Source organism: Nelusetta ayraudi, unplaced genomic scaffold, assembly GCF_046127955.1.
Source record: "Nelusetta ayraudi isolate G7.1 ecotype Tasmania unplaced genomic scaffold, CSIRO-AGI_Nayr_v1 ptg000151l, whole genome shotgun sequence".
Lineage (NCBI taxonomy): Eukaryota > Metazoa > Chordata > Actinopteri > Tetraodontiformes > Monacanthidae > Nelusetta > Nelusetta ayraudi.
Genome location: NW_027466201.1, coordinates 992,205 through 1,017,806, shown reverse-complemented (window position 1 = coordinate 1,017,806; position 25,602 = coordinate 992,205). Strand labels below are relative to the sequence as shown.

Sequence of the window (25,602 nt, the reverse complement as noted above, 5' to 3'; positions counted from 1 at the left end):
GGGATGTACATATGCCAAACTGTTATTGAAGGCCAACTTACGGCATCTGCCCAATTCATGGGTTTCGTCTCAGGCCCCAGGGATAAATATACATTGAAGCTTAAAGCCGCAGCAATCGTTTTGACCAGCCTACAAGAACACAAACGACACGCACCACCAAAATATACAGAACACACACACACACACACACACACACACACGGTCGCAGACCTTCCATGATTCATTGGCCTGAGGTGCTCCATGGGAACTTTGCTAAATTGAAGAGCAGAGCTCTCCTCCTCGTCTCCAGTAGTCTGCCACCGCAGACCAGACCTAAGCGCAACCAGATGTTGCCAGCGTAAATTTCTGACATCACACAGACCAAACAGGCGCTGCTAATACACACTCCTAATATCCCTCCGGGCCGAGTGCGGACCGCTGAAAAAATAACCACTTTCTATAAAATACAAATTTGTGCTCAGCGGGAATTTTCTCTCTTGCGCTCTCTTCTTTTTTGACCCAACCGTGGAACCAAGCGGAGCCTGAAATAGGTCACATCTATAATATACTTTGCTTTGAGGAATATGCATACAGAGTATTTCCAAATCATATAATCAGCGTGTCCGGAAGCCTGCAAGAGAGCAAATTTAACTTTGTTGCCTCTTATTCATTATCGAAAATCGAAAATATCCTTTTCTGAATTCAAAAGTATGTGCTGATTATATACAGCCATTTTTTTTTGGCAGTGAAACAACACCCCTAATAGCAAACTGGCAAAATCCTGGGTTTTTCTAATGCCCTGCCAAGGCTGGGCGCGTCGTGGTGAGTCACCAGGTAAAATAAAAATACTAAACATGACAGATTGCCTGGAGGTTTGAAAAAAAAAAAAAAAAAAAAAAGGATTAAGATGCTGTTGTAATTGTGCCCATGCTTCAGTCAGCATGTGGCAACTCATCGAGACAGCCGAAACGCTGACACAGCGCAAAGCCTAGCCGGGGTTCAGTGGTGCACAGCACAGAGCAGAGTGAAGACAGAGGTGAGGCTGCTGAGGTGTTAGTGTGTGTGGGGTTGTGACACTCCAAGGTGACACGTCTGAGCTCAGGACGCACGAGGCTGTGTGTGTGTGTGTGTGTGTGTGTGTGTGTGTCTTGGGATTTGACTTCACAATTCAAATGAACTCCCTTTCGCCAGACGCGGCCACACAAACACAAATCCAAAACACTAACACTAACACACGCACACACCCAAAAGTGTGGCCCTCAGTATTAAAGAGGCCCTGATGGTGAGCGGTGACTAAACATTTCCCACACTTATCACATTAACTTAACTTAGTAATGCTTTCCTGTGCAGTTACTGGACACTAGCCGCTAATAATCTCCACATAAGTCTGGCGTTGATAACCAGATGATAAGGATTGGCAGGTTGTTCCAAGTTTGGAAGTCAGGGCTTGTAACTCTTACAAGTTCTTATAAGTGTGATGTGTCAATCTCCCAGTCATCAAAAGGAAGTCTGAAAGATTTTGCAAAGCATGTTAAATATTGTCTATGTGTATATTGTCGATTGTGTAGTGTAAATATTGTCTACACTACGAAGAGAAAGGATATAATTACGTCTAACTGCCATAAAGACATAGACTGAAGGAATTTAGTTTGATGGACAAATCTTTCTTACAATTTAAAGGATGTTGTTGTTGTTTCAACATCTTCTTCCAGGAATGTCGGAAGAGTCGATGTGATTGTTTATGTGGCCGTGTGTTTGTGTGAATTGGGATTCTTTCATAAGTGGATCCTTTGACCCGGTTTGGCCTCTTGAGCGACTGCACAGCAACGCAAGTACAGCGAGGATATCGCACTGCTTGTTGTTCATTTCGCTGCCGATTTTTTTTTTTTATGTTGCGTAATTGTTACATAAACAATGTTGGCCGCTCTCTGCCCACACCACTGGTTGGTTTATGGCTCTCACTTGATTGAGCTAATGGTGCTGCGGGCTCCAGCAAAACCAGTTTGTCCCCACAACAGCTGCTGTGCTTAGGGACTCTGCGGCTTGACCAGTCAGGCAGTTGCTCCGTGGCGTCGGAGTGTAATTGAGTCGCTTGGAGTCGGGGGTGAGGTTTTTTGTCTTTTTTTTTTTTTTAAATGAGGAACTGCTTGAACGCAGCGCACAATCACTGAACGCTATTGTGCAATGATTTTTAAAGAGGTGAAAGACGCCATGTAGACAACAGGACCAGCTCGGCTGACTGTCAGTTTTCTCTTGATAAAGCCCTGCAATTATCCCACTGCAGTAAAAAGAAGAAGAAGAAGAAAAAAAAAGGTGATTATATATTTGGATGGTCTTTAAAATTCCTCTGGAGGTGTCCTTCCTCCCGCTGCCCTCCTGCTGCACTAAAACTGACATTCCGACTGCTGAAACAATGCAATTAACCTCAATAAACCGCAGTGGGCTTGTGCGGCATCTGTCACTAGTTTCTGTGAACTCATCCTTGCTACTGAAGCGTTGCGTGTTGATCATGTTCCATGTTTGTGTGTGTGTGTGTGTGTGCGTGCGTGTTTGCCTGAACCAGCTGTTTGTGCAAGACTCAACAAGAACAGGAGGTGTGTGGGAAGAGAGACAGACACACGTAGGCAAAGTCTTTACATCTCAAAGGGAAATATTGCACAACCAAATGCGCAGCTAGCCAAATGTGCGGCTAACATTTGACAGTTTTACGTTTAGTTTGAAAACACCTCACAAATTAATTAGATGTTTTTCAGTGTTTTCACTGACATGACAAGATTGTAACACAGGTGGTTGCTCAGAAAGATAATTGTGCTTTTCTCCCGTTTGGGCCAGAGACCTTTCTGTTTAAGCTAACTCATCAGGCATAAGTTTGTCGGCACAAAACCCCTTGATCCTTACCATGTTCACAGTCAGTCGCGTATCTTAACGCTTCTCTTAAAGTCTTTATTAACATTCTCGAAGTGCGATACATATCTGTGGCCTGTCAGTGAACACCCAAGAAAAATGAAACGCCCACAGTACTGGCAATCGTCTCTTTGTGACGTCACAGGAGATCTGTAGAGGTTGTGTGTGATAGCAAACCTGAGGTGAAAACCTCAGAGCTTGAAATATTACAATCAGTGAACTTTAAAATCAAACTTAGATGTTGTGGGGCACTGGAAGCATAAAGTAATTAATTCATGATGGGTGCTAACATGCTAACATATGCCGCTCAATGAGGTGACCTTAGCTAACTTCCTGTCTTGGACACAAAGATGATGAGACAATGGACGGGAGACCGCAGTATTATTGGACCAACTTTACCTTGGACACAAAGCACTCCGCGATGGCTACAGGGTCAGCGTTGCACTTCTCGAGATCATGAAGAAGGTCCCTGAAACAAAGCACACGGCACTCTGATTAGCGACCACACGCCGCACTCCCACGATCGGTCGTCCAGGAGTCGCCCCGGCCGGACAAACGAGAAACTTCCATGAATTCAAACAGGCCGCATCAACTCGCGGCAGCTTAAGGGCGCACAGTGGAAGCCCGAAGGGGATAAAGGAATGCCTGCCGCTGTAGGAGTTATTGTTTCATGACTGGAGCGTGAGGTCACCGCGACCGCTCCAGACTGCTTTTATGCTTCCTTTTTTTACTGACCGGCTCAGTGGGAGAGGAGGGCGTGTCCTCCAGACCACTGTGGCTGACGCTCGGCCAGCCACCTTGTCTGGTGCGGCGCAAAACACAAATTAAGAGCGCTGCCGCAGCGGAGAAGTATGCAGACGAGGCGTGGGCCTGCACCTGACAATGCCTTTCCCAGAATCCAGCATGTGGCTCCACCTCGTTTTACTGTTGACACTGCACAGTTTGCGGGTTTTACCCTGATTCTGTAAGATTCGGTTTGTATTGTTTCAATGTCTGAACTGTGTACAGATTTTTTTTCCAGTGTTGTTCGTTGTCAGATGTGAGGTGTAAGAATCACCTCATCATCAAAAAAACATTGTCACTAAACTATTGTTTTGTCCTTCAATGCAATTGTCCCCCTTCCACCCTGTTGCTGTTGATGTGTGTATGTGCGTTGCACCTGTTAAAGTGATAGATATCGCGGATGTTGCCAAACAGGGACTCTTTATCCTCAGAGCTCAACGCCGCGCAGGTTTGGTTGCTGATGCACTCCAAGTAGTCCTGAAAGAAATGAGAAAAAAAAAGTGGTTTCAACTGTAAATCCACATTTAAAATGTATTTGCGTACCTCGTCAAGGTTAGTAACAATATTCTAAGCCTTAAGTTTGTTACTCCCTCTCAGGCCACAGAGGCACAAGCCTCCATTTTAATTGTAAAGCATAAAACTTAATCCTGCAGGGACGCTGCTTTGGGATCTGCCGTGGAAAAGAAAAGAAAAATTGAAAATGGGTGATATATGGGTCCTTAAAGGAGAGAAGGGGTGGGGTGGTTAATAAAATCTGCCTGTAACTCAAGAACACTGCCTGCTGTTGTTTTTATCTAAACAGCATGATAAGGAAATAGCGCAGGTCATCAGGATTACAGTCGATGAATGGTGGGAACTGAAGTCGAAAAACAGGTTTAGGTCTATGGGGGAGGGGGGGGGGGGGATTTCAGTGTCTTGGCGCTTATCACTGATACTGCAGACAAGTAGGCAGGGCGACTTCAGGGGACTGATAGCAGCCTCAGCTCCCTGTCTCGCCCTGCAGGTGGAAAGCAAAATGTGGCAAGTGGACAAAACTTGGACTGATTACTGAAGCTGCCCCCCCATGCCCCATCCCCCACCACCACCCCACCGCCTTATCTGCGTGTAGATTGCACTCGTCAGTGCTCTACTCCGCGGAACCGCTCATCATCATCATTATGGCCTCGGCAGGCTAAGACCTCTATTACACAGTGGCGGTCGCTTGTAATTTCTCCAGGAACATCTCTCGCCTGTCCCTTCTCCTTCCTTGCTCTGATCACCGTTACTCCCACGGCTGCGCAGGAAGAGCGTTTGAAAAAAAAAACAAAAACCCACACACCTGCTGGCTAACACACACACGTACACACTCATGTGAAGTCAAACATCAGCACAGCTGTATTTAAGTTCAAAACCAGGAGCGTCTCTTGATAGGGGTCGTGGAGGCGGAAACATCCTGGTGGCAGCTCTTAAAGCCCACCGAAACCTGCAAGCAGGGTAGGCCAGACATCACAACGCTGAGGAAAGTACCAGGCTGCCCTGAACAGGCATAAACACGCACCCACCGATTTTTTTTAGCTTAAAACGCCGAAAGAGACTAAAGTGGCGATAGACTGACGGACGCGGAGCAACGGTTTTGCCGACTTTTGTTTTCACAAGGCTACAAAGTTCTTTGCCAGTACACGAAGAGCGCCAGAAACACGAGCAACGCGAATTGAATGCCCAAATTCACAGACATTAAAATGCATCGGTTGAAGGATTCCCATGGAATTAGAATTCCTTGAAAGGAGATAAATGGCTCGAATAACATTCTCAGGTTAGGAATTGTAGATCTCAGGGCCTCAACTGTCAAACGCCTGACAGCCTGTTGCTCTTGATTTGGGGTAACAACATAATCCATTAGGAATACATAGCTAGCTGTAGTATGAGAACGCAACCATGTAAAGCCATAAAAGATATTATTATAATTCTATCACCAGTCTCCAGGTTTATTGGCTGTCAATAAAAAAAACTCTGATGGGGACAGAAGATTTTCACTTCAACTGCGATACTGTGAACTACTATGATTATACTTGCTTTGACAGTGACTTCAAGTAAAAACCTCAAGTGTCATTGTTTGTTCTGTTGTATTTAAAGATGCCTTAAACCACGGATACATTCTCCACGGACCATTGCCAGCTTTCCATAATCAGACCACTACACGGGTACAAACTTCATCACACCGCAGTGGTTTACACCCTTGACGTCATCTGCAGATGAGAGTGCTTTTGTTCAGAGTATCAAGGGGAGGGCTAAGGTCGAGCAGCACTAAAATAAAACTGTGCCCAGTATCAGTGCTTGACAATGCATCGTTTGTTTCCCTAAGTGGTCGAGGACTTCCTGAAACAATTTTGATGACAATAGCAGAGCCTGAGAAAAGCCTGTTCTTTTAGCAGAAAAAAGGAAACAAATGTAAACGAGAGCCCTAACAATGTTTATATAATTTTTTTGGAATTTGTTTTTTTGTAAATTCAAGGCAACATGAAATGTGATGCTTTTTTAGCCACAGGGTCGTGGCTCTGACCCAACCTGACCCGTTCACTCATCACCTTAAGCCTGAGCCTGTGTGTGCTGAACAATGTGTACACACACACATTATGGAGCGCTGCCCGTTGAGCACAAGACATAACATGTACAAAACTTGATATTTTCTCGAGTTAACCATTAACCTCCTAATGTGCGCGCTCTTAAAACTAAACACAAAACTAAACACATCCCACATTTACAGGGCAGTAGGAAGTCTTCCGTCCAGATAAAAGCCGTGCGCAAACATCCGAATGTCATCTCTCTCAAATGCTTGCGTGGATCAGGCTGTGTTTTTTTGGTTTCAGTTTTAAATGGCCGGATGATCCTGCTTGTAAGAAAACTGAAACACGAGAAGGAGAGGATGGAGCGGGGCGTTTAAGGCCATTTGTTGCTAATAGTTTGGCCTCATTACACACAGCGATCGGGTCAACAAGGGCTAATCACACAGGAATAACAAACAGCAAACTGTGTTCTCACAGAGGAAGAACAACTGCATTTCTGGGGAGCTTCAGCTTCTACTTGAAAAGTACTGCACTGCGCAAGCCGACCTTTCTTGTAAATCAAACCAGAACAAGTGTGTTGCATCTTGTGCCGAAATGCCAAACAGCGGTTATGAAACAACTCTTTCCAGTGAGGCTAAAAGTGGAAGATGGGTTTATCAAGTCCAGCATTCCCCAGGAAAACCATGTTGTTTTGCAACAACCTTCCATTGTCTTCTGCGCGATTTGCCTACATACTCTATATTTGGTCCTTGACTCTGTTGCCACCATGTTTCTGCACTGGAATGTTATATTGTTTTGCTCTTGTTGTGCACGCGTGGTGAAACTAATGTTTTGCTGTTTTTTCCTCATACCTTCACATACACTTTTCATTTGTTTGGACTAGGGTTTCCTTCAATACCCAACACTGAAATCAGCTACACATGAGAGACACTTGTGTGTCACAAGTGACCTAACTTCACTGTACAGCTCACACTCAGACATGCGGCGCATTAGCGTATGTGTGCATTACAACTCTGGCTGCTGACAGATGAAGTACAGGTGAGCTCAGGAGAGTCTGGGTAAATATTTGTGCCGTCTAAAGAGGAAGCAGAATAGGCAGAGGGATAATTGACGCAGGGCTTTGCAGCGTCAGCTCACACAGTACGCCAATGATAATAGATGGCTCTGTGCTTGTGCCGTCCGGCAGATGTCCACGGTGTGGCTAAGCTGTCACGTTAAAAGCTCTGCTCACACAAACGAAATCGGCACTGTCCATCCACCGTGCACTCACTGGAACAGTTGGCTTATGGACCAAAGAAAGACTACATGCACATGCCCCCCTCGCCCCACCCACATCCCCCAAAGCGTGGCGGAGAACTAGCTGTCCCTCCACTTAAACGTGGCCTTCAAGGACTGGGTGGTCCACATCTCTAATGGCTGTAGTTGGTCTGCGGAGTTAAAGGAAGAGGGGCTTTTACAAGAACAGCTCATAAGCCCTGTTTCGTGTTTCCAATCTTATCAGCTGCATTCTTTTCCCCTATCTCCCCCTCTTCTCCCCCATCCCCTTTCCTCACTTTTGCACTCTAAAGAGGGAGGGAAAGGAAGGAGAGGGTGGAACATCGATCAGGGGTGGCAGGCTAAAACCACAAAGCCTAGCTCTCACTACCCCTGCTTGCTCCTTTTCCTGGGAATAGGAGTTCCCTGCTCCTTTTGGTGATGGCTATTACCCAAATTACATTATTTATCCCCAGATAACGTACAGAGCTACCCACGAGCGCAGAGCCTAGACTTGGTGGTGAAAGCTCCAAACCCTTTGTCCTCCCACACACAAGCAAAGTGCAACATTTTCATACATAGCTCGGATACAAACACTGCACACAGGCCTTGCCAAAGACTGTCTGACTAGTGGCTAAATGTGACCTTACAGTTCAAAGCTAACCACATAAAAAGCGCATTTTCTATAATGTGTGTGTCTTTGACTGAGTGTCTGTGCCTGCAGCACAAAGGAACCGGAGTCATGTAACGGCGCTTAAAAGCGCAGGTGACCTTTTTGTGTGGCAGGATCAGGCGCAGGCTGCGAGCTGCGTCTGTTGCATGCATTAAGAGAAGCACAAAGACGTGAAGGATAAGTGTCATCTGATTTAGAGGCCCGGGTTTTCCCTGAAAAGAGTGAGGTCAGAGATGTGCTGACTGTAACACAGCTGTAACCTCGAGCCGCTGCCCGGACTTTGGCTGAGTCAGCCGAGAGAAATGGTAGTTCAAGCTATTCTGCCAGAGAGACAAAGTGGAAGGTGTGCTTAAGGCCCACAAGCCAAAGAGTTTGAAGTCTTTAGATTGACTTTCAGGACCATACGAGTCAGCAAGATCCAACAAGACCTTATTTTATTTACAAGCGATTAAACCTCTTCAAGGCAACGTTGAATAACTTATCGGTTGTGTTTTGACCTTTTATTGACTTAGAATCCTTATCGATCGATCTTGTAAATTGATGAAAAGAGCTGAGTGATCCTTACCGCCACGATGCTCTGCAGGTCCTGGACATAGGTTCTCTCTGTGTCTAGTATCTCCTGCACTACCCGGTCCACATATGTCTTGGGTCCTTGCACCTGTCCCGTTTGCTCCCCAGCGTCTGGAACCAGCTTGGTCCCCGAATGTTCCATCGCATTCTGTCCACTGCCCTGATTCCCTTGCCCCCTACCATTGTCCGTCCCTCCATCAGTTTTGTCATCTTCCTCCTGACACTCCAGCTGCCGGGCTGGCACCAGTTCCAACCGAATGGCCCCAGAGTCATGGTCAGAGGTCCCGGGGTTACAGTGGGGGCCAGCGACAAGGGTCGAGCGACTACCCAGTGAGCAATGGCTGTCTCTGGAGGACGCAGAGGAAGAGGTAGAGCTGTAGCTGATGGGCCTTTCGGCGCTGTCGGGCGAGGAGTCCATGCTGAGGGCCGAGCAGTAGCGTAAGGAGGCTTGGTGGAAGGCCGAGTTGCGTAGGCAGCGGGCCGGTATGTCAACGGAGCTCAGGGCTGGGCCGGAGTCCGGGACTTCAGGCAGAGTAGGCAAGGCATCAGGCAGGTAGTTAAAATCGTCTGTGAAGAGAAAGAAATCAGAGTTGGGTTGAGATGATGGGATGATGCTCATAGATGCACTGTAGGAATCACATATGCATATTCCAGAGTACTGTACAGTTTACCTCAGAGCAAGGAATATGCACTCAAATGCAACTCAGTTTGCCTTATCATGTTGTACAAATATCGCTGGTCTAAATGTGGCCTAAACAACTTTTCTGCCTGCTGCTTTTTAAGTATATGGTTGTCATATCAATCACGATGCCTGGGTGTAATTACTGCCAAACAAATAAGACCATGGTCTAGACAAATGATCTACTATGCCATCACTGAGGTGCTCTTCTGCTGATGGCAAATTATGTTGCCTTGGTCTTGAGCCTGAATATCTTCTCTTAACAGGAACCCATGATAGATTTTGTTTTCTCGTAACTATTTTAATTTTCTATTTTCTATTATCTGCACCCTCAGATCCTTGCCAAAGCATTTTATCTTAATTTTCTTTATATTAATGAATGTGTCACTGTTTAAAAGAAATAAGGCTCACACACTGAGCCAAATGAAATACACAAACTTGGACAGGAAGTGATCCAGTGAAACCGTCTTTTAAACCCAGCACTAGAAAGAGTCACTGTATGCGACTCACGATGCTTACAACGGCGCTTTCAGTTTCGTACAGTGTCCATCTGTTCGCCGTGCCAATTCCTGCCGTTCGGGCCGACCGCAGTCTGGTTGACCACCCGCCGTAAGAGGGCCACGGTCGCCCTCCCAGTTCTACCCATGGCAGTAGCTCGATTGCAAAGAGCCGCGACACTGACAGTAAATGCAAAAAAGGAAGATGCAGCTGTGGGGTGTGATTTAGTCCTGCGAGTGGTAAAAGTGCAGGGAAAGACATTAGCTTAATTGGGAGATTAGTCCTGTAATTCTGAGATCACTCAGCGCCGGGGCAATGAATGAAAGCCCTTTTTTCAAGGGGCCGGTTTGTGTACATGTTCGTGCACGACTACAGGAGGCTATTTAGCCTTAAGCAGCTGCCAAACTGGCTCCCAGCCTCGTGTCAGTGGACAGAGAGTGAGAGAGAGACGTTAAGATATGATTACCATCTCCCAAAGCCCTGCAGTCCAGGCCAGCTTAAGCGAAACCACACACATGGCGCATTGAGCGGAGGCCGTCCAAGTTTCCCTCAACAGCTTCCAAGGTCTTGCTTCGAAGGAAGTCCGAGAACAGGGAGCAGATAAACACAGGCGGCGGAGCCTCATTCCATCTCAGTGGTCGTTTGACATCAGTACCCCATCATCAAAGCCCTGTACGCCGGTGACCCGGTGGCACTGCTGTTGTGGCAACACTGGGATCCAGCGCCCTCCCGGACGGTGTCATTCGCTCGTCGGCAGCAGCAGCAGCGGTTTTCGGACCAAAACCGTCTCACTTCAAAGCGCCGCAGATCACTGGGCCTCTGACGAAAACACGAAACGCGAAACCGGGAACACGCACAAAGAATCCCGGCACGCACTCGCGCCCTCGCTCAACTTTCATACAGGTACCTCGGAGGTCTCATTTGCCACGGTGACACCTCCTGCGAGAGCACTTTGCCCACTGGCGTGTTCGTTAGATTGGGACGGAGGTCAGATTCCACTGACAGCAACTTGATCAAAAGAACTGACCATGTGTTTAACCAAAAGAGAGCTCTGGCGTTGCGGGAGTCTGTGACAAAAGGGGGGCAGGTTTTGAATTAAGCATATGCCACGTCAATTATCTCTCTGGCAACTTGATGCATGTGTTAAAACAATGTTTGCTCACCCAAAAAAAAAAACAGTTCCCTGTGAATCTTAGGTCGGCTTTAAAGTCAGTGCAGGGAGGAAGAGATAACTGGAAAATTCATTTGTGGTGCCTGAGTGACATACTCTGCACACTGGGGGAATATCTGGACTACTTCATGTGCTGAAGCTTGGTGCATTGACCCCTTAGGTCACTGCCAAGCTAAGTTTAGCTTCTCATCTTACCACCTCAGCGATCACAGATGTTTTCATGCTTTCATTTTTTATTTTTTAACAAGTTTTGAACCTGCCACTCTGCCTTTAAAATTGCAATCTTTCAGTTTCACCGTGGTTTTGTTCTACGGAGCAGCACAGTCCTTTACAGCTGTTAAACAGGAGAGTCGTATGTCCGTTTTTGATACGACTTTAAATTTGAACTTTCGACTCTAACCCGCATCACTTGACAAACATTTACTACTTGCTCTGCTGTAAAACAGACATCTTGACTTGACCGTAAGTCGTAGACGTTTTTATATTACTTTATATGGACCAGCCACGGAGAAAGTCACATGGGCTCGATCACCCCGTTGTACCACTTTCACCTTCACTTTATTCGCATGCCAAGAAATGAAGGAAGGAATTGGAGCAAAGAAAAAGGAAACCGTCCATCCAAATTGCTGTCCTCATACTGACCCACTTTCCAGCAATTACAGACACTGACGGAGAACCAGCGGACACAAAGCACGTGCTCACACACACAAACTCGCACACTGGGCTTTTAGGCGAGCAATGCGCCGCTTTCAAGTTGCCCCACACAATGGCTTGTATTATATTACACGCCATGACATCAATGGGGAACTGGCCCTTTGACTGATCTGCGATACATACTTCCTTATCACAGTCGGTGATTTATGAAAACCCGTTCGTTCGTGTGTGTGTGTGTGTGTGTGTGTGTGTGTGTTTCATGCTTTATGTTTATCTCCCTACAGATAACAATAAGTGAGCTAATAACTTACTGGTTCTCACACTCGCAACCAAAGCTTGACGTGTGGGCAAACGTGCAACCCGCGCACAGACGGACACTCGTGCGCGCGCACACACACTCACACAAAAGCAAATACAGGGAAGCCATGTGTTTCCACTGGCAGCGAAACCCAATCCTCTTTGGAGAGAGATTGCCTCTTCTTGTGTTTGCCCAGCCCCTCCTTCACACCTTCCAGCTTCATGTTTGGGGCACACCCTGGCTGTTTCCTGGGTGAACCCGCTCTTGTTCACAGACACACACAGAGCAAAGATGACCAATCTTTAGTCACCTCCTGTCCAGTTTTAACTGGAGTCTTAATCCTGCACATGACCTCTCATCATGACTACTAGCTTAGGAGTGTTTCAGCTTTGTGTGGCCATACATTCATGTGTGTTTACACATATATGTGTCAGTGTGAGACAGGAGTAAGGTTTTGTGTGTCTGTGTGAAGGCTGCGTTTGTTGCCAGATCCCAGTGGGGGTGAAACAGCAAGTGCCGAAGCAACCTGGCTTCAATCTCTTGGCTTTCATTGAACTTGGAAAAGGCTCAGAAAGCCGGTGCACCAGTGTCCACCCCAGTTTAATATGTTGAACATTAGGCCTTGACTGGGAGACACACAATGAGAAGCAGGAGGGACCTGGAGCAGCCAGTGTACACAGACGAGACAAAACCACCGCAAGACAAAAGAATCTTGGCAGAAAAACACAGCTGAAGAGCGTTTGTGCAAAAAAGGATGCGCTGATGGTTGGAGAAGGGAGGAAAAAACACTTTTAGGATGTTGCAATGCAGGACACACACACTCTTTGAAAGGTCAGCCGCCGCTTGTGTTTCTTAAGCCAACGTTGTTAGTTTCTCATATACTTTTTATGTGCCAAATGAAGAAATTCCTCTGCATGGCAGAAAGTGGAAGCAATTGACAAAAACAGTCATAATTCACAAAAAAAAAACGTTTTCCACTCTATTTACAGGCGAATGTGGACGCCTTTGCTGAATGCGTTCGACCATGTGATCACGCTGACCGCGCCTTTCCACTTAACGCCACCTCATGACACATGCTTGTCAACCAGTGAGAGACTAAATATTCCTTGGGCTCATCCATTGAAAAAAGATCACCAACCTGAACCCTCCTGTCAACTTTCCAAGCTGCAACATTGTGTGCGAGACCACTTCTTTCGCTTGCTGTTTATAACCATGACACATCACTTGTGCCGGCCTACTTTATCTTATCAATATACTGATTAGACCGGCATTCCAAACTCTTGATGTAATTGCATTATTGCACCCTCCGAATTGAAAAAATGCTAATGCTAAAAAGAAATCTGCATTAGCATTTTGCAGCAAGAAAATCATCAAAACTGCAAACGCTGCAGCTGAAATGTTGTGTTGGTTTTGCCAAATGGCCCAAAAAATCACTTCGACCAGTACAAGTTGAACTCCTGGACGACGTCTTTGGGTCAGTGCCTTCTCTACCTGTCTGGCCAGGTTTAACAGCAGACGTTCCACTCAACCCCCTCCGCTGCAGCTGCTGCAGCCTTTACGGCCACCTGAGGTGCTCTCCGCTCAAACAGCTGCGAGTGCCGTCGTCTCTTTACGACCCCGACGATTCCCACCAGTGTCTCAGATAGAGTGGAGCGCCCTGCGAGCGTCGGCTATAATGATTTGAACTCAAATGTTTTGAGCGTTACGTCACACGCAAGCATATGGAGGAAACGGCCTCCTGTTTATTCCAGGCCGTGTGACATCTATAATCTCCAGGGTTTTTTTTAACAAGTATCATAAACTGATAATTTGCAGTGTGGTCGCTCCAGGGACGAGGCCGGCACGTAAATGCCAGGGAGTATCCTTTAGCTATGAAGCAGCCCCATGAAAACCACACACACACACACACACACGCTTGGACTTTTTAGGCTGGTGTTGGGTTTTAAGTGGAGCTTTGACAGGCACTCTTGCACTCTTGCACAGCATAAGGACTGGAAGCGCTTTGGGGGAGGAAAACAAAATCCAAAACCATGGCAAGAAGAAGGTGTGCACGACGCTGACTTCACAATAATGGACTTTTGGGAGGACCTGCGTAACTTTAACAAATCTTCAGGAATTCAAATTCGAAGGAAGTTTGATTGATAACTGAAAGCTTGTGGTCCAAGAACCCTCATCCTGGCGTAACAACAGGCTCCGAAATTAAAATCTGCCAGCTTGGCTATTTTTTCTCTGTCTCGCCTCAGACCCAAACAAACCACGAGCAAGAAGGAGTCGTCACGGTCCTCAGACACTCATTACATCACCAGCCACCCAAAGTGCTTATTTTGTTCGGATGCGTCGGTGAAATTCACGTCACCATCATTATGCTATATCCAGGCTGACGTCAGCGCGGGAGAGACGGGACAACAAATTGGGACAGTCAGCGGACACGTGACGCCAACTCCGCCGATCTTCCGCTTTATCAATTCTTTCTTGTTACTGAAGCAACTTAGTTCCACTTTTCTGATTCTTGTCGTCTCTACAGATTCTGCTGTTCTTTAACTCACCACCTTCCTGAAGAGCGTTCTACGATTCGCGTTCACCGCTTACGCAGGACATTCCATCCATCTGCAAGCGTATACTTTACCATGTAAAAATACACACTGGCCGGCCCGTGCACGACTACAGACCACCAGGGCTTGCCTCGGCATTTGGAGAGCATGTGTTCACAAACACTCCCTGTTCACACTCGGACTCACCAGAAGAAACCAGAGGAAGAAGTGACCAGAAGAATTTGTCTCCCCCTGTTTAATGTTGTGTGTGTGTTTGTGTGTTGTAAATCTCTCAATAGGAGGCAGCTACCAAGGAGCTCCAAGAGTTTGGGCTAATCAAAAGTTAGTGTCAAAAAAGTGAGAAATTAGTCGGCAGAAACCTTGAGCAAAAAGACCCTTTTGCCACTGAGGCGAGGGAGTAAACCAGGCAGAACTTGACCACACACACACACACACACACACACACACAAACACACAAGACCCTTTAATCAACCTTGTTTGTCCATGTGGGTCCTTGTTTATGCTGCGACGAGCCAGCTGGAAATTGAGTCTAGCCCCAAGGAGCCAAGGTCCTTTTGATGATAAGAGCAATAATTAAAATGGATGTTATTTGATTGTTGTTGTTTTCTTCCTGGCAATGGAAGTGAGGCCATTTTAGCTTTCAGAGACGGCACATTGTGAAGGTCCCGAGCAGCGAATAGCCGTGGCGGAAAACAAAGCAAAAGGGAGGACATATGTCACTGTGTGAGAGTGAGAAATGTGGAGGAGAAGACCCCGAGGAATTGAAGTAGGAAGGAGAGATGAGAGGAGAGGCCGAGGGTCAGACACCTCCCACTCGTCTTGATTTCCCTTCTTTTTGACTTTTCCCACTCGCGCTGCCTCATTTCGAATTCTGCCTTTTCATGAGACTTTAACCCCGAGAGGTTGTCTCCGCTGCCAGGAAATCTACCGGGGAAGAAAAAGGCTGCACATTTGCATCCAAAATTAATACTTTAGGGGAGAAAGTCACAATGGGGATGCCCGCCTCGCATCGTCCCGTTTCTGATAGAGACACGGCGCTTGATGTGGACTGACGCTAAGGACCTTAAAGTGTCACTCAGGATTTCACACTGCATTTGAGCAGAACGACTTCGGGGGGAAAGCGTAGGAGGACAGAGCCGGGAGAGTCTAGAGGTGGAGCGGAGGTGGGGATTTTGGGACAGGATGCTGTGTTTTCCGCCGAGCAACTTCTCACAAGACAATGAGCATGAGGTTAGGGAATATACAGACGTAAGATACGCATCATGATGTTTAAAAAAAAAACAAAAACAAACAATGGAAAAAAAACACGACACTTGACTTAATAGAGTCTTTCCCCCGCAAAACGCTGGAAGAGTCAACGCGGGAACAGCTGTGAGGCTAATTGACAGCAAATGGCTTTCTTCCCCTCCCCCGCCTTCAATTGAGCCCAGTCAAAACAGTCCAACGTCAACGTTTTGAACGCGCCGATTAACAACAACAGGCTTCGCGAGCCGCCCGTCCTTTTGCCACCGGCGGCGCTGTGGACATCAGCGGGGAATGCACGGCACGCTAACCCTCCCTCGCCGACGTCCGCCGGCGTTCGGCCTCCCTCCGCGGGAAAGAAATGCGCGCCTGCAAAACTTACACCTTCCTATTTTGAGACACGCAACACACGCACCCCGCCCCGCCCTGCCCTGCGTGACACGCTAGCCTCGTTCTCGGCCTCTCCGACCCCGCGTCGGCCCTCTGGTCGGCCACTGCAGTGTCCGACAAAACACAAACTCGGGTGGAGATCGGAAAGTTGCGGGTGACTTTTCCATATCCCGACGCCTGCCTGTCCACCCCCCCAAAATCCCCCAGCCCCGCCACCCCGTGCTCTCTTTTAGCCTTGGCAGGCCTGCAGTTACTCACACGTGAGCGCTCGGTATGGGGGGCAGATGTCTCCCCAGAGGACTGTGCTGAGAGAGGAGGAGGAGGAGGTGGTGGGCACGGAGAGGTCCATTGTCTCCGCCACCTCCAAACTCAAAGAGTTTTGCCCTAAACAGTAATTATTCCACCCCCTCCTTTTGCTCCGTCCCGCTCCCCTCTGTCCCACTCCGTCACTAACCCCCCCCCCTCCCCAAACTCCCCAAGCTGCTTCCCTTAAGGCTCTAATTTGGGTCACAGGCCGCAGAATGGCATCCCAACACACGGTCGGACCCGCAACCGGCAAGAGGATGCTGACATGGGACCGAATCGCTGCGTCCAATCAATGGGAGAGTGGAAAAGGAAATTAGTCTTCAACCGGACATCACTGCCAATTCAACCCTGGACTCGAGAAAGCAAACACTCCTCTTTCAGCACGAGGAGCAATAAAACAGCCGGGGGACGCTTGTTCATACAACTGTAGCACTGAGCGACGCAAACACTTCACACGCCTCTGTCAGTCTTGGGGATAAAAAATATTGCGCACGCCAACAAAAAAGGTGCACACAAGACAACAACATCAAAAAACAACATCAGCGACCGGGAAACACGCCACAGAGTTTCAGTTGGGACTTTGCTCTTTATTTTGCCTCATTAAAACATGTCATGGTGGAAGATTGGCTTTTTAGACTGTCTGGGAGAATCTAGCTTCACTTTGATCACTTATTTCCCTTTGGGAACATGGATAGACAGATCATTTTACAAGTTATGTTATGACAAAAAAATCTTCTCCTTACCGGTGGGCATCGTTGCTCACTTCTTCTTTAAATGCAAATCAAGCAGGTACTTTGGCAGGTTTGGCTGAAAAGCAGGATTCCCCCAAACATGGCATGTATATAGATATAGATATAGATACAAATCCAGAGTATTCCCGACTGTATTCCCAGCAGATGCTGGCCAATGAAAAAAAAGGAAGAGAAAAACAATCCCTTAGAAAGTCCCCTAGATTCTAGAAAGGCTTGCAGTCATGGTGGATCCCCTCTCCTGCCAGCCTGCTCCCCCCAAAACACACGGCCGAGCGTCGGACGCGCTCAGCTGAGGTCCTGCACGCTGACACACTCCTCTGGCTTCTCCTCTCTCTCTCTCTCTCTCTCTCTCTCTCTCTCTCTCTCTCTCTCTCTCTCACTCCCTCTCTCACTCCAGTCGCGACGACGCATCCACTGCCTGCATGCCTCCGTCTAAAAAAAAAAGAAAAGAAAAAAAAAAGTGCTCGTGCGTGTGTTTTGCATGCGAGTGTGTGCGTGTGTGTGTGTGCGTCTGCCTGTGTGTGTTTGTGTGCCACGGTGAATGGCCTCTGCTCCCCTCCCCGCTGGGCACTCCCCTCCCCCTGACTCCTCCTCCTCTCTCCCCACAGCAAATTACAAGGAGCCGGGAATCCAACGCTCAGGAGCCTCCTCTTCTTTCGCTACTTTTCGTTTCCTTTTATCTTTGTCTCCACCTCTCTGCGTACACGCAAGGCAAACTTTTTTTTTCTCTTTTCCTTTAGCAGAGTTAAGGTCCCGGCTGCACCTTTCCCATCAGAGTTTGTCTGCCGCTGTGCCGCCCCAGCAGGCGGTCAAACTTCTGCGCGCGGCTCCAGCATGCACGCACACTTCACAAGAGGAGAAAAAGAAAAGGAAGGGGGGGTTACGGGCGATCAATAGGACAGGGCAGTCTGCCGCAAACAAAAAGCTCCTCATGCAGCGCGAGACACCTCCGAGCTTATTGTTTCCCCGATCAGAGGAAGGCTGGGGGGGAAAAAAAAAAAGAAAGAAATGAAGAGGATTGGGGGAACAGCAGTGGAAAGTTGGCAAATGAACTATACAGCGGTTTGCACGTTAGGAAAATATCCCTCCCCGCCAAAAACAGGCCTGTCATCTTTCACATCTGAACTTCTGCGAAAGCATACTCACTGCGGTGTCTTATATACGTGTTTTTCAGATCTTCATTGTTTGTTCTGGATGCAGTGGAGCGAGACAACAGCGCATATAGCCCCGTGTTTACCGTCTCTGACCAAGAAAACGCTCAGTTTCGGCTCCCCGAAGGGCAACTAACAAGGCGGCCACAGCGGAGGCGTGCAGTCACCGAGCCGCTGTGGCCAAAGGCTGGTTTCCAGTGCACACTTTCCGAAACATGGAGCGGGCGAAATAAATAAAGGGTGGACTTTTCTCCAGAGTTCACAGACAATCCTGATCTACATGTTATTGTTTAAGGAAACCCTGTTCAAGTTAAAACTGTGTCCTACGCCATAAAATAGGATTTAATTACGCCCCAACAAATTATATTTTGTAAGACATATATTGTAATCACCGCACCTGCGATTGACCGTCAAGATTGTTCCAACTTTAAGGTCAAAAGTGAAGTTGGAACTAGTAAAGTCGATACTGACGTGAAACAGGATCAGTGTCATTGCACTTTCGTTTCGTTTCGTTCCATGTCGGGTAATCCAGACGATCAAACGCGCTTTAGCTTGCGCTAGCAGTAGCAGTAGGATTGCATGTCAGCTATGACACACAATCACATTGAGTAGTTTGAAATCTGCGTGCGGGTGCGGTAAGCTCGGTCTTCAAGCCTTAACGTAGCTATTAGCACGGCTCTAGCATTTGCTTATCTTTCTGTCTGCATTTGTGAGGAAGCTGCTGAGTTCCAGCTCTGTCTCTGCCTGAAACGCACAATCGTTTTGTTATGTTGTGAGATGTTCAGATGGCCACTACTGACAGAACAGCAAACTGGCTCCATTCTCCGGTTCAAATAATCCTCCTTTTACAGTTCACTGCAGCACAAACAGGGTGGAAAACTGAAATTCTGATGGCAATCTAACACCATTATATTAATTCCCCCCTCTGCAATGGAAAATAGGTCGTGTTTTGTTGCTACCTTCCTTCTCACAAAGAAGTCAAAACACCCTTTGGCACACTCCAGAAACCCCCAGCGCTATAAATGAATTGCCACCTCGTCCTCCACCCTTCCTTTGTCGGACTCCAGTGCTCTGTGCCGGTCTGCTACAGTAAACCCCTGACATGTTGAAGAACGTGTTGGCCGGTGGCTTTTCTGGTGGTCCTCCCTTTTATTGACTATGTCCAATTTATTGACTGTCATCTTATGTTCGCTGCCGCCGCTCTCCAGGGCATTGTGTCGGGCCAGCGCTGACGGTCCGGGACCGGCCGCCATGTGCTGCAGAGGGCAGACACATGTGAGACAATAGACCCTCAGTTTCACGCACTAAAGACTATTAGTCACCCTTCTTTGAGGACAGGGACTGGTCCCAGCAGCATGGGGTCTTGTTCAGACCGCCCTCTTTCTCCCCTTCGTCACAATAATAGGGACCCCCCAAACCCCCACTCACCCTTTCCTCCCCTCCAGGACCACAATCACACATGTACGCACACATACAGTAGAGTCCGAGAGGCCCGGGACGCTTTGCCGTCGACAGCCTGAGCGTCCGCTGACCCACGAAGTACCCGAGACCCCCGTATCTGGCTACCCGTTCTCCTACTCGGAGTCAATAATGAGCGTCTCCAGCTCGGTAAACAGATAGAGGGACTATTTAACTCCTCCGTTCAGCCAAGCGCAGCCTGTTGATGACAGAAACCCGCCGTGGAAGCCCGGCTTATCTGATGCCCCCCGCCTGCCCCCTACGGCCTCGGTGACACTCTCCGCGGGACACCCACCTTTAAAGCCGCTCTTGTTTCTGTTTTTTTTTTCCACTGGTAAGATAATCACCGCCTCGTTGTTGGTGTAGCAGCCGCGTGAATGGCTCGGATGGTCACGGATCAGAAAGCTGGTTTTCAAATTGAATGTCCTGAAAACCAGCTAGATTTTAATCTGTGTTTGAATGGCATCTTTCTTAGTGAATAAATGCCGCTCGGAGAGGTTAATCTAACGCAGTACAAAAGAAATAGATGCCCCCATATCTGAGGAGTTCAATTTCAAGCAACCCAAACTTGCGCATTATCCAAAGATGGAAAATGAGCCACTACCACCAGTTGCAACCAGGTCAACAACATGTTTTCCCAAATTCTCAGAAGGCATCACACCTTTCCACTATTCAGTACTGGTAAAAAAAAAAAAAATCCCCTGCTGAGCCCTTTGCACCCCACATGTTGGTCGTCGCCACTCACAGAGCAATTTCCCAACATTCCCCCTTCTTCTTCATCTTTTCAGCTGCCGGGGTGAAACAACAACCTTCGCAGGGGCAGGAAGACCTTAGGCCGTTCTTTGCTCTCCAACCCCCCCCCCATATAACCCCCGCATCTAACCTCCCCCCATCCCACCATGGAACGGCTGGATGGTTGGGAGGGCTTGCGCGGTTGCCCAGATGATCGGGCCCACGGCGCCATTCATCTTCGCGACTTCGCGGCGGAATGCGGATGGAGATTCAGAAAAAAAGGGAGAGGGGAGAGGCAGGCATTGTCAATAAGCCACTCCAGTCCCCATAATGCTCGGGAAGTGCAAACAGCGAAGAGGAGCAGGGAGTTCATACTCCATACGCACTCCATTCAGCTTTTTGTTTTTTTGTGTGTAACCGGTGAGGGCTCACACGCACGCTCGCACATAACACCGGACTGCACGCGCGCACTTGTTGTTTGTCGACGGCGTTGGGAACTTGAAAGACGGCGGCCACTTTGAGAAGTTTTACTGCGGGCGTAGAATCGCCCATAAAAAACTGTCGCAAACCACTCAAGCGTTTCCTTGAATGGGGAAGGTGGAAGGAGGTGGGCGGTGACATGCTCGTCAGTGTGTATGTGTATGTGTGTGTGTGTGTGTGTGTGTGTGTGTAGAACTGTTGCTCAGGCAGCTCTCCGTTTCGAGGGAGCCGCATTTCTGTTGTAACACGAGGAGAAAAGTGAGCGGAGATGGAGGGAAATCGGTTCGGAGCGAGAGGGAGAGACTGTGACTAATGACAAGAGTTTGTGGGTTGGAGGGAGGGGATCGTTCATATCCTCTGGGAGCCTGTCGGCATTTTTCATCGGCGAGAAGGATCGTCCTGAGATGGCAGCACCGTCTCTGTCTCTCGCTCTCTCTCTCTCTCTGCCACTTGCGCTGATTAATCAGATGCCGCAGCTCTCAAAGCACTTTTTTTTTTTGTTGCAGTCTGAGCTCTTCATCAAACTCTTTGCACACCTTTTCCTTGAAGCGAACTTCATGATTGAAACAACAACAAAAAAAAAACACTCACACCAAATGTGTGGGGGTCTCAACGGTTTTCTGTTATACCCATCGTCAGATTTTCATTGTTAAGCTGTGACTCAAGTGGATCCGTCGTGCACAATGAGTGATCAAAAACCCTTTAGAGATGACTGGAAAACAGCATGTTAACCAGCTGTTTACAGCCTCCTCCAAAAAACAAACAAACAAAAAAAAAACACCTCTTTGTAGCTTCCTGCCAGAACTGATGTTTTGTGTTGGACCTTCCTCATATTTAGAACTGGAGATGAAGAGACATGTTGTTACTAACTAGGCGGAGGTGTCGGTGCACTTTATGACCTCACAGAGGGCTGATTAACGCTAACCTAACCCTATCTGAAAACGGGAACCAACAAAAGAAGTTTCTCCATTTCGAGGGAGTTTACAGAGTTTTGCCTGTGACAATTAAGGACCTTTCAATGCTGTCAAAAGTAACACCGAAGGAAATATGGAGCTTTGCATAATCTGAAACAGTCTCAAGTTTATGGAAACCTAAAGGGGAAAAAAACAATTCATACATAACAAGATTGACACTACTGAAACTATTCCAGTGGGCATCACTTTTTTCAGCCTGGCAGTGGGGATAAATTAGTGTCCTAAGCTATGAGTTATAATTGGACACAGGGGTGGTGGGAGCCGGTGTTGGCAGCAGGTAATATTGCGTCTCTCAAATATGAAACGACAGCCGGCAGCTGATTAGCATAATATTAGCCTCGTTCTGTCTTCTGGAGTGTTTAAGCTGCGTTTTATGCGCACAGCTCGCACAAATCAGACCAGAAATGAGTTGTTGACTGTTCCTGAATAAAACTAGGTGCCTCGATATGTATTAAGACAATGCTTCAATTGTAATCCTGGTCATAGTTTTGTTCCTGTAACTTGAGTAACAACGTCTTTCCTTTTCGTGGGAAAAGCAATGTCACTGTGCTTTAACTGATACAATTTGCTTAATATTCTGAATATCTTTCCGTGGCGAGTTCAATAGTTCACCTTAAATAGTTGTAAAACTTTGCTGCCTTTAATCTGCTTCTTTGTAGCTAAAATCATCAGTATGTTACGGCGTAAACCCTTCTACTAGTCTTTCCCCCATTCATGCTAATAACCACAATTATAATAATAATAATTACTATTGGTTTTATCGCACAGATTTATAAAATTTCCAGAATAACGGACAGTGACAGGCTGCAGAAGCAGCCCGTCCGCAGTGCCAAGTCCGGAACATTTCTTGCGCCAGAAGTGACCGGATAACAGGTTCCAGCTTATGTAAGAAGAGGGATCCCTCAGTGTTTGGCTGGAGAAGCGGCCAGGGAAACCAGGCGCGTTTTGCTGCTTCCAACAGACTAAACAACAGCGACACAGAAATAACTGCAGCTGCTACGTCAACAACAACAACAGCAAGGCGGGCAAGGGCTAATGATAGAGCAAAAGGGTGGCCACCCCAGGCAGAGAGGAACCCGGGAAAAGTGTTTAATGATAGGAAATAATGTCATTGCCCAAATATGTGTGTCGGTATCACATTAACAGATGCAGCTTAATGATATACTGTGGAGCCAGTGGTCAGGCCGGGGATCGGGTGGGTGGGCGGCACGGAAAAACAGGTGGTCTGCAGGGATTGCAACAAATGCTAACTGCATTCTTTTCTTTCAGACATTACACAAGCAAATCCATTAGGATGACTTATTCTTACTTACTTTTGGAAACTATTTCAGTTTCCAAACTGGCAGCTTGAGCCGAGATTTCAGGCTTCCTTTCATTATTGTGCGAGCGGCGTAATTGTGATGCAGACTGAATATGTGTGTATGTGAACGTCCGCGGCGGATGCGTGGAGGAAGCGGTGTTTGGCCCCAGATTAAAATGCAGGACAAGGGTCCCAGCTCCAGGAAAGGAGACCAGCAGAGCGGAGACGCGGGGAACTTGCCTCCCATCAGGGAAACATGTGACACGGCTAAAATAACACTCGCTCTGAGAGAACAGTGCAAGGTTTCGACAGTAACCAGAATGTACGTCAACCGACGAGATAAGAAGGCGAAGTGGTAGAATATCATTTTGAAAGGTAGTTAAAATAATGATCCACTGACCCTTACAGAGCTCCTGAAAACAACATGTTTAGCCCACTGTTTACGGCCATCCACAAAAATAGGTTTGGGTTTAGCCTCCTGCTGAAACAGTTTGCAAGGGGACCACAGTGCTGTGTGGTCACCTGCCCGTGGGTGATGTCACTAGCCTAGGGAGGTGTGTGACATCACAAAGGGACAATTTCCAGACTTTACATTTTAGCATGCAGTTTCTAAAAAGTGAAGCCAGGAAAAGAAGTAAAGGATTTATTCTCCAGCCGACTGTCAGAGTGTCAGTAAGTAACCACTGGCAACTGGTGTAATTGTAAAGTGATAGGGACCTTTAAGTGCTTTTGTAATCTGCCTGTCTTTTGGGAACTGCTACTAACTACAGCTACTGTATTTGTTTAAAAGGACAACCAAATTCAATAATGGGAGCGTAAAAAGAATTTCGGCATATAAATCTGAAGTTAGACATGACAACAAATGAGTCCATCATCCCATTTGTATGAGGTCCCCAGACTCTTGCTGCTCCACTTAAAGCTCACAGAACGAGGGCAACCCACTAAGGCAAACAGCACCCGCCTCCCCCTGCCCCCCCGACACACACACACACACACACACACACACACGCGCACACACAGGTACAGGAGTACGAAATCAGGTTATCAGATTTATCGAAGGCACAATAAACGCCCCCTGAAGCTCATCGCCCCTTCACAGATGCAAAAGTCAAAGCACAGCGTCCACCACCCACTCCCAGTGTTCAAACACAAACATGTATTTGTGGCTCCCAAACAGACATGTGCCCTCTTTTAGAGTTGATTAAAACTTTTGGCCAAAGTAATTGGAGCTCTGGCCGGGCTTCTGCTCGAATCGGCCTCTGCAATTAAGAGTCAATAAAGGGCTCTTTAAGGAGGGAATTAAGTCTCTGACGTCCGAGCTTTTTAATGAGAGCGGAAACCCGTTTACACTCAATTAAACCCGTTTGAGCATCAAAAGCTTGGACCGCGGCCTCTCTGCCCCGGTCCAGCACCGAGCGCGTAGGAGACACACCGGTTCCGTCACTCACCTCAGGGAGGCCATGTCCCAGCGATTAGCCCGGGTCTTCGGGTGCCGGCGTCTCGGTATCCTGTCACAGGTTAGTTCCATGTCCGGGACATTCGAACGCTCTTTCACACTGAATGAGAAATGCTGAGTGAGGGAGGCGGCATCGGCGCTAAATCGGTCCAACCCCCTCGGATGAGGTCAGTCCGGACGGGACGAGAGGGACACTGAGACGACGCAGGGGGAAGAGAGAGATTGGGAGAGAGGGACAGAGGGAAGGAGCAGATGGAAGGAAAGCAAAAGTGTACTGGCTGCCCACAGGGGGAGCAGGACGAGGAGGAGGAGGAGGTGGGAGAGAAAGGAGCTCGCACATCCCAAGCAGCCCACTTCCTGACCAATTACCGCTGCAAGACTGGCCGCTCTTTCTGGCCCTGGCTCCCTCTCCTCTCCTCTCCTCCCTCTCTCTCTCCCTCCCTCCCTCCCTCCCTCGGCAGTGTGGGGCCGCTGCGGGAGCTGGAGAGCGGCCAGCGCTGCAGGCGACAAGAGTGACTGGAATTACACTGGTGCAAAGCGCGTGGAGCCGTCGCCCCGAGACGACGACAAAAGGAGACGCTCACGCCGCAAAGCCGGGGTCAGGTTCCCCCGTCTGAAAACAAAGCAGAGCGGCGCAGGTCAAACGGGATCCATGTTTTTTTGTTCCCGTTCCCCCGTTCAGATCCGTAACGCTTTTGAGTTTGCCAAGATATCTGACGAGCGGATGATGAGAGTGTGAGAGTTGCAGAATAGGAGTGAAAGGGATCATCGTCGTACAAGAGGAAGGAAGCAAAGTCTTCTTT

General features: G+C 47.9%; 1 protein-coding gene across 3 annotated transcripts in view; it reads right to left on the bottom strand.

Annotated features, from left to right (window-relative positions):
• The window catches only part of LOC142879994 (pleckstrin homology domain-containing family G member 1), a 38,753-nt gene extending 13,577 nt beyond the window's left edge, over nt 1-25,176 (bottom strand). The window contains exons 1-4 of one of the 3 annotated variants that reach the window (XM_076013596.1): nt 24,792-25,176; nt 8,702-9,273; nt 4,043-4,143; nt 3,283-3,352 (exon numbers count right to left, since the gene is read on the bottom strand). In XM_076013596.1, coding sequence (XP_075869711.1) covers nt 3,283-3,352; nt 4,043-4,143; nt 8,702-9,124 — 594 coding nt within the window. In that variant the 5' untranslated portion in view covers nt 9,125-9,273; nt 24,792-25,176. Of the gene's footprint in view, nt 1-3,282; nt 3,353-4,042; nt 4,144-8,701; nt 9,274-17,239; nt 17,759-24,791 lie in introns of those variants that run through there. The other 2 variants (XM_076013595.1, XM_076013594.1) reach the window with 2 other exon arrangements.
• Nucleotides 25,177-25,602: the final 426 nt, after the last annotated feature.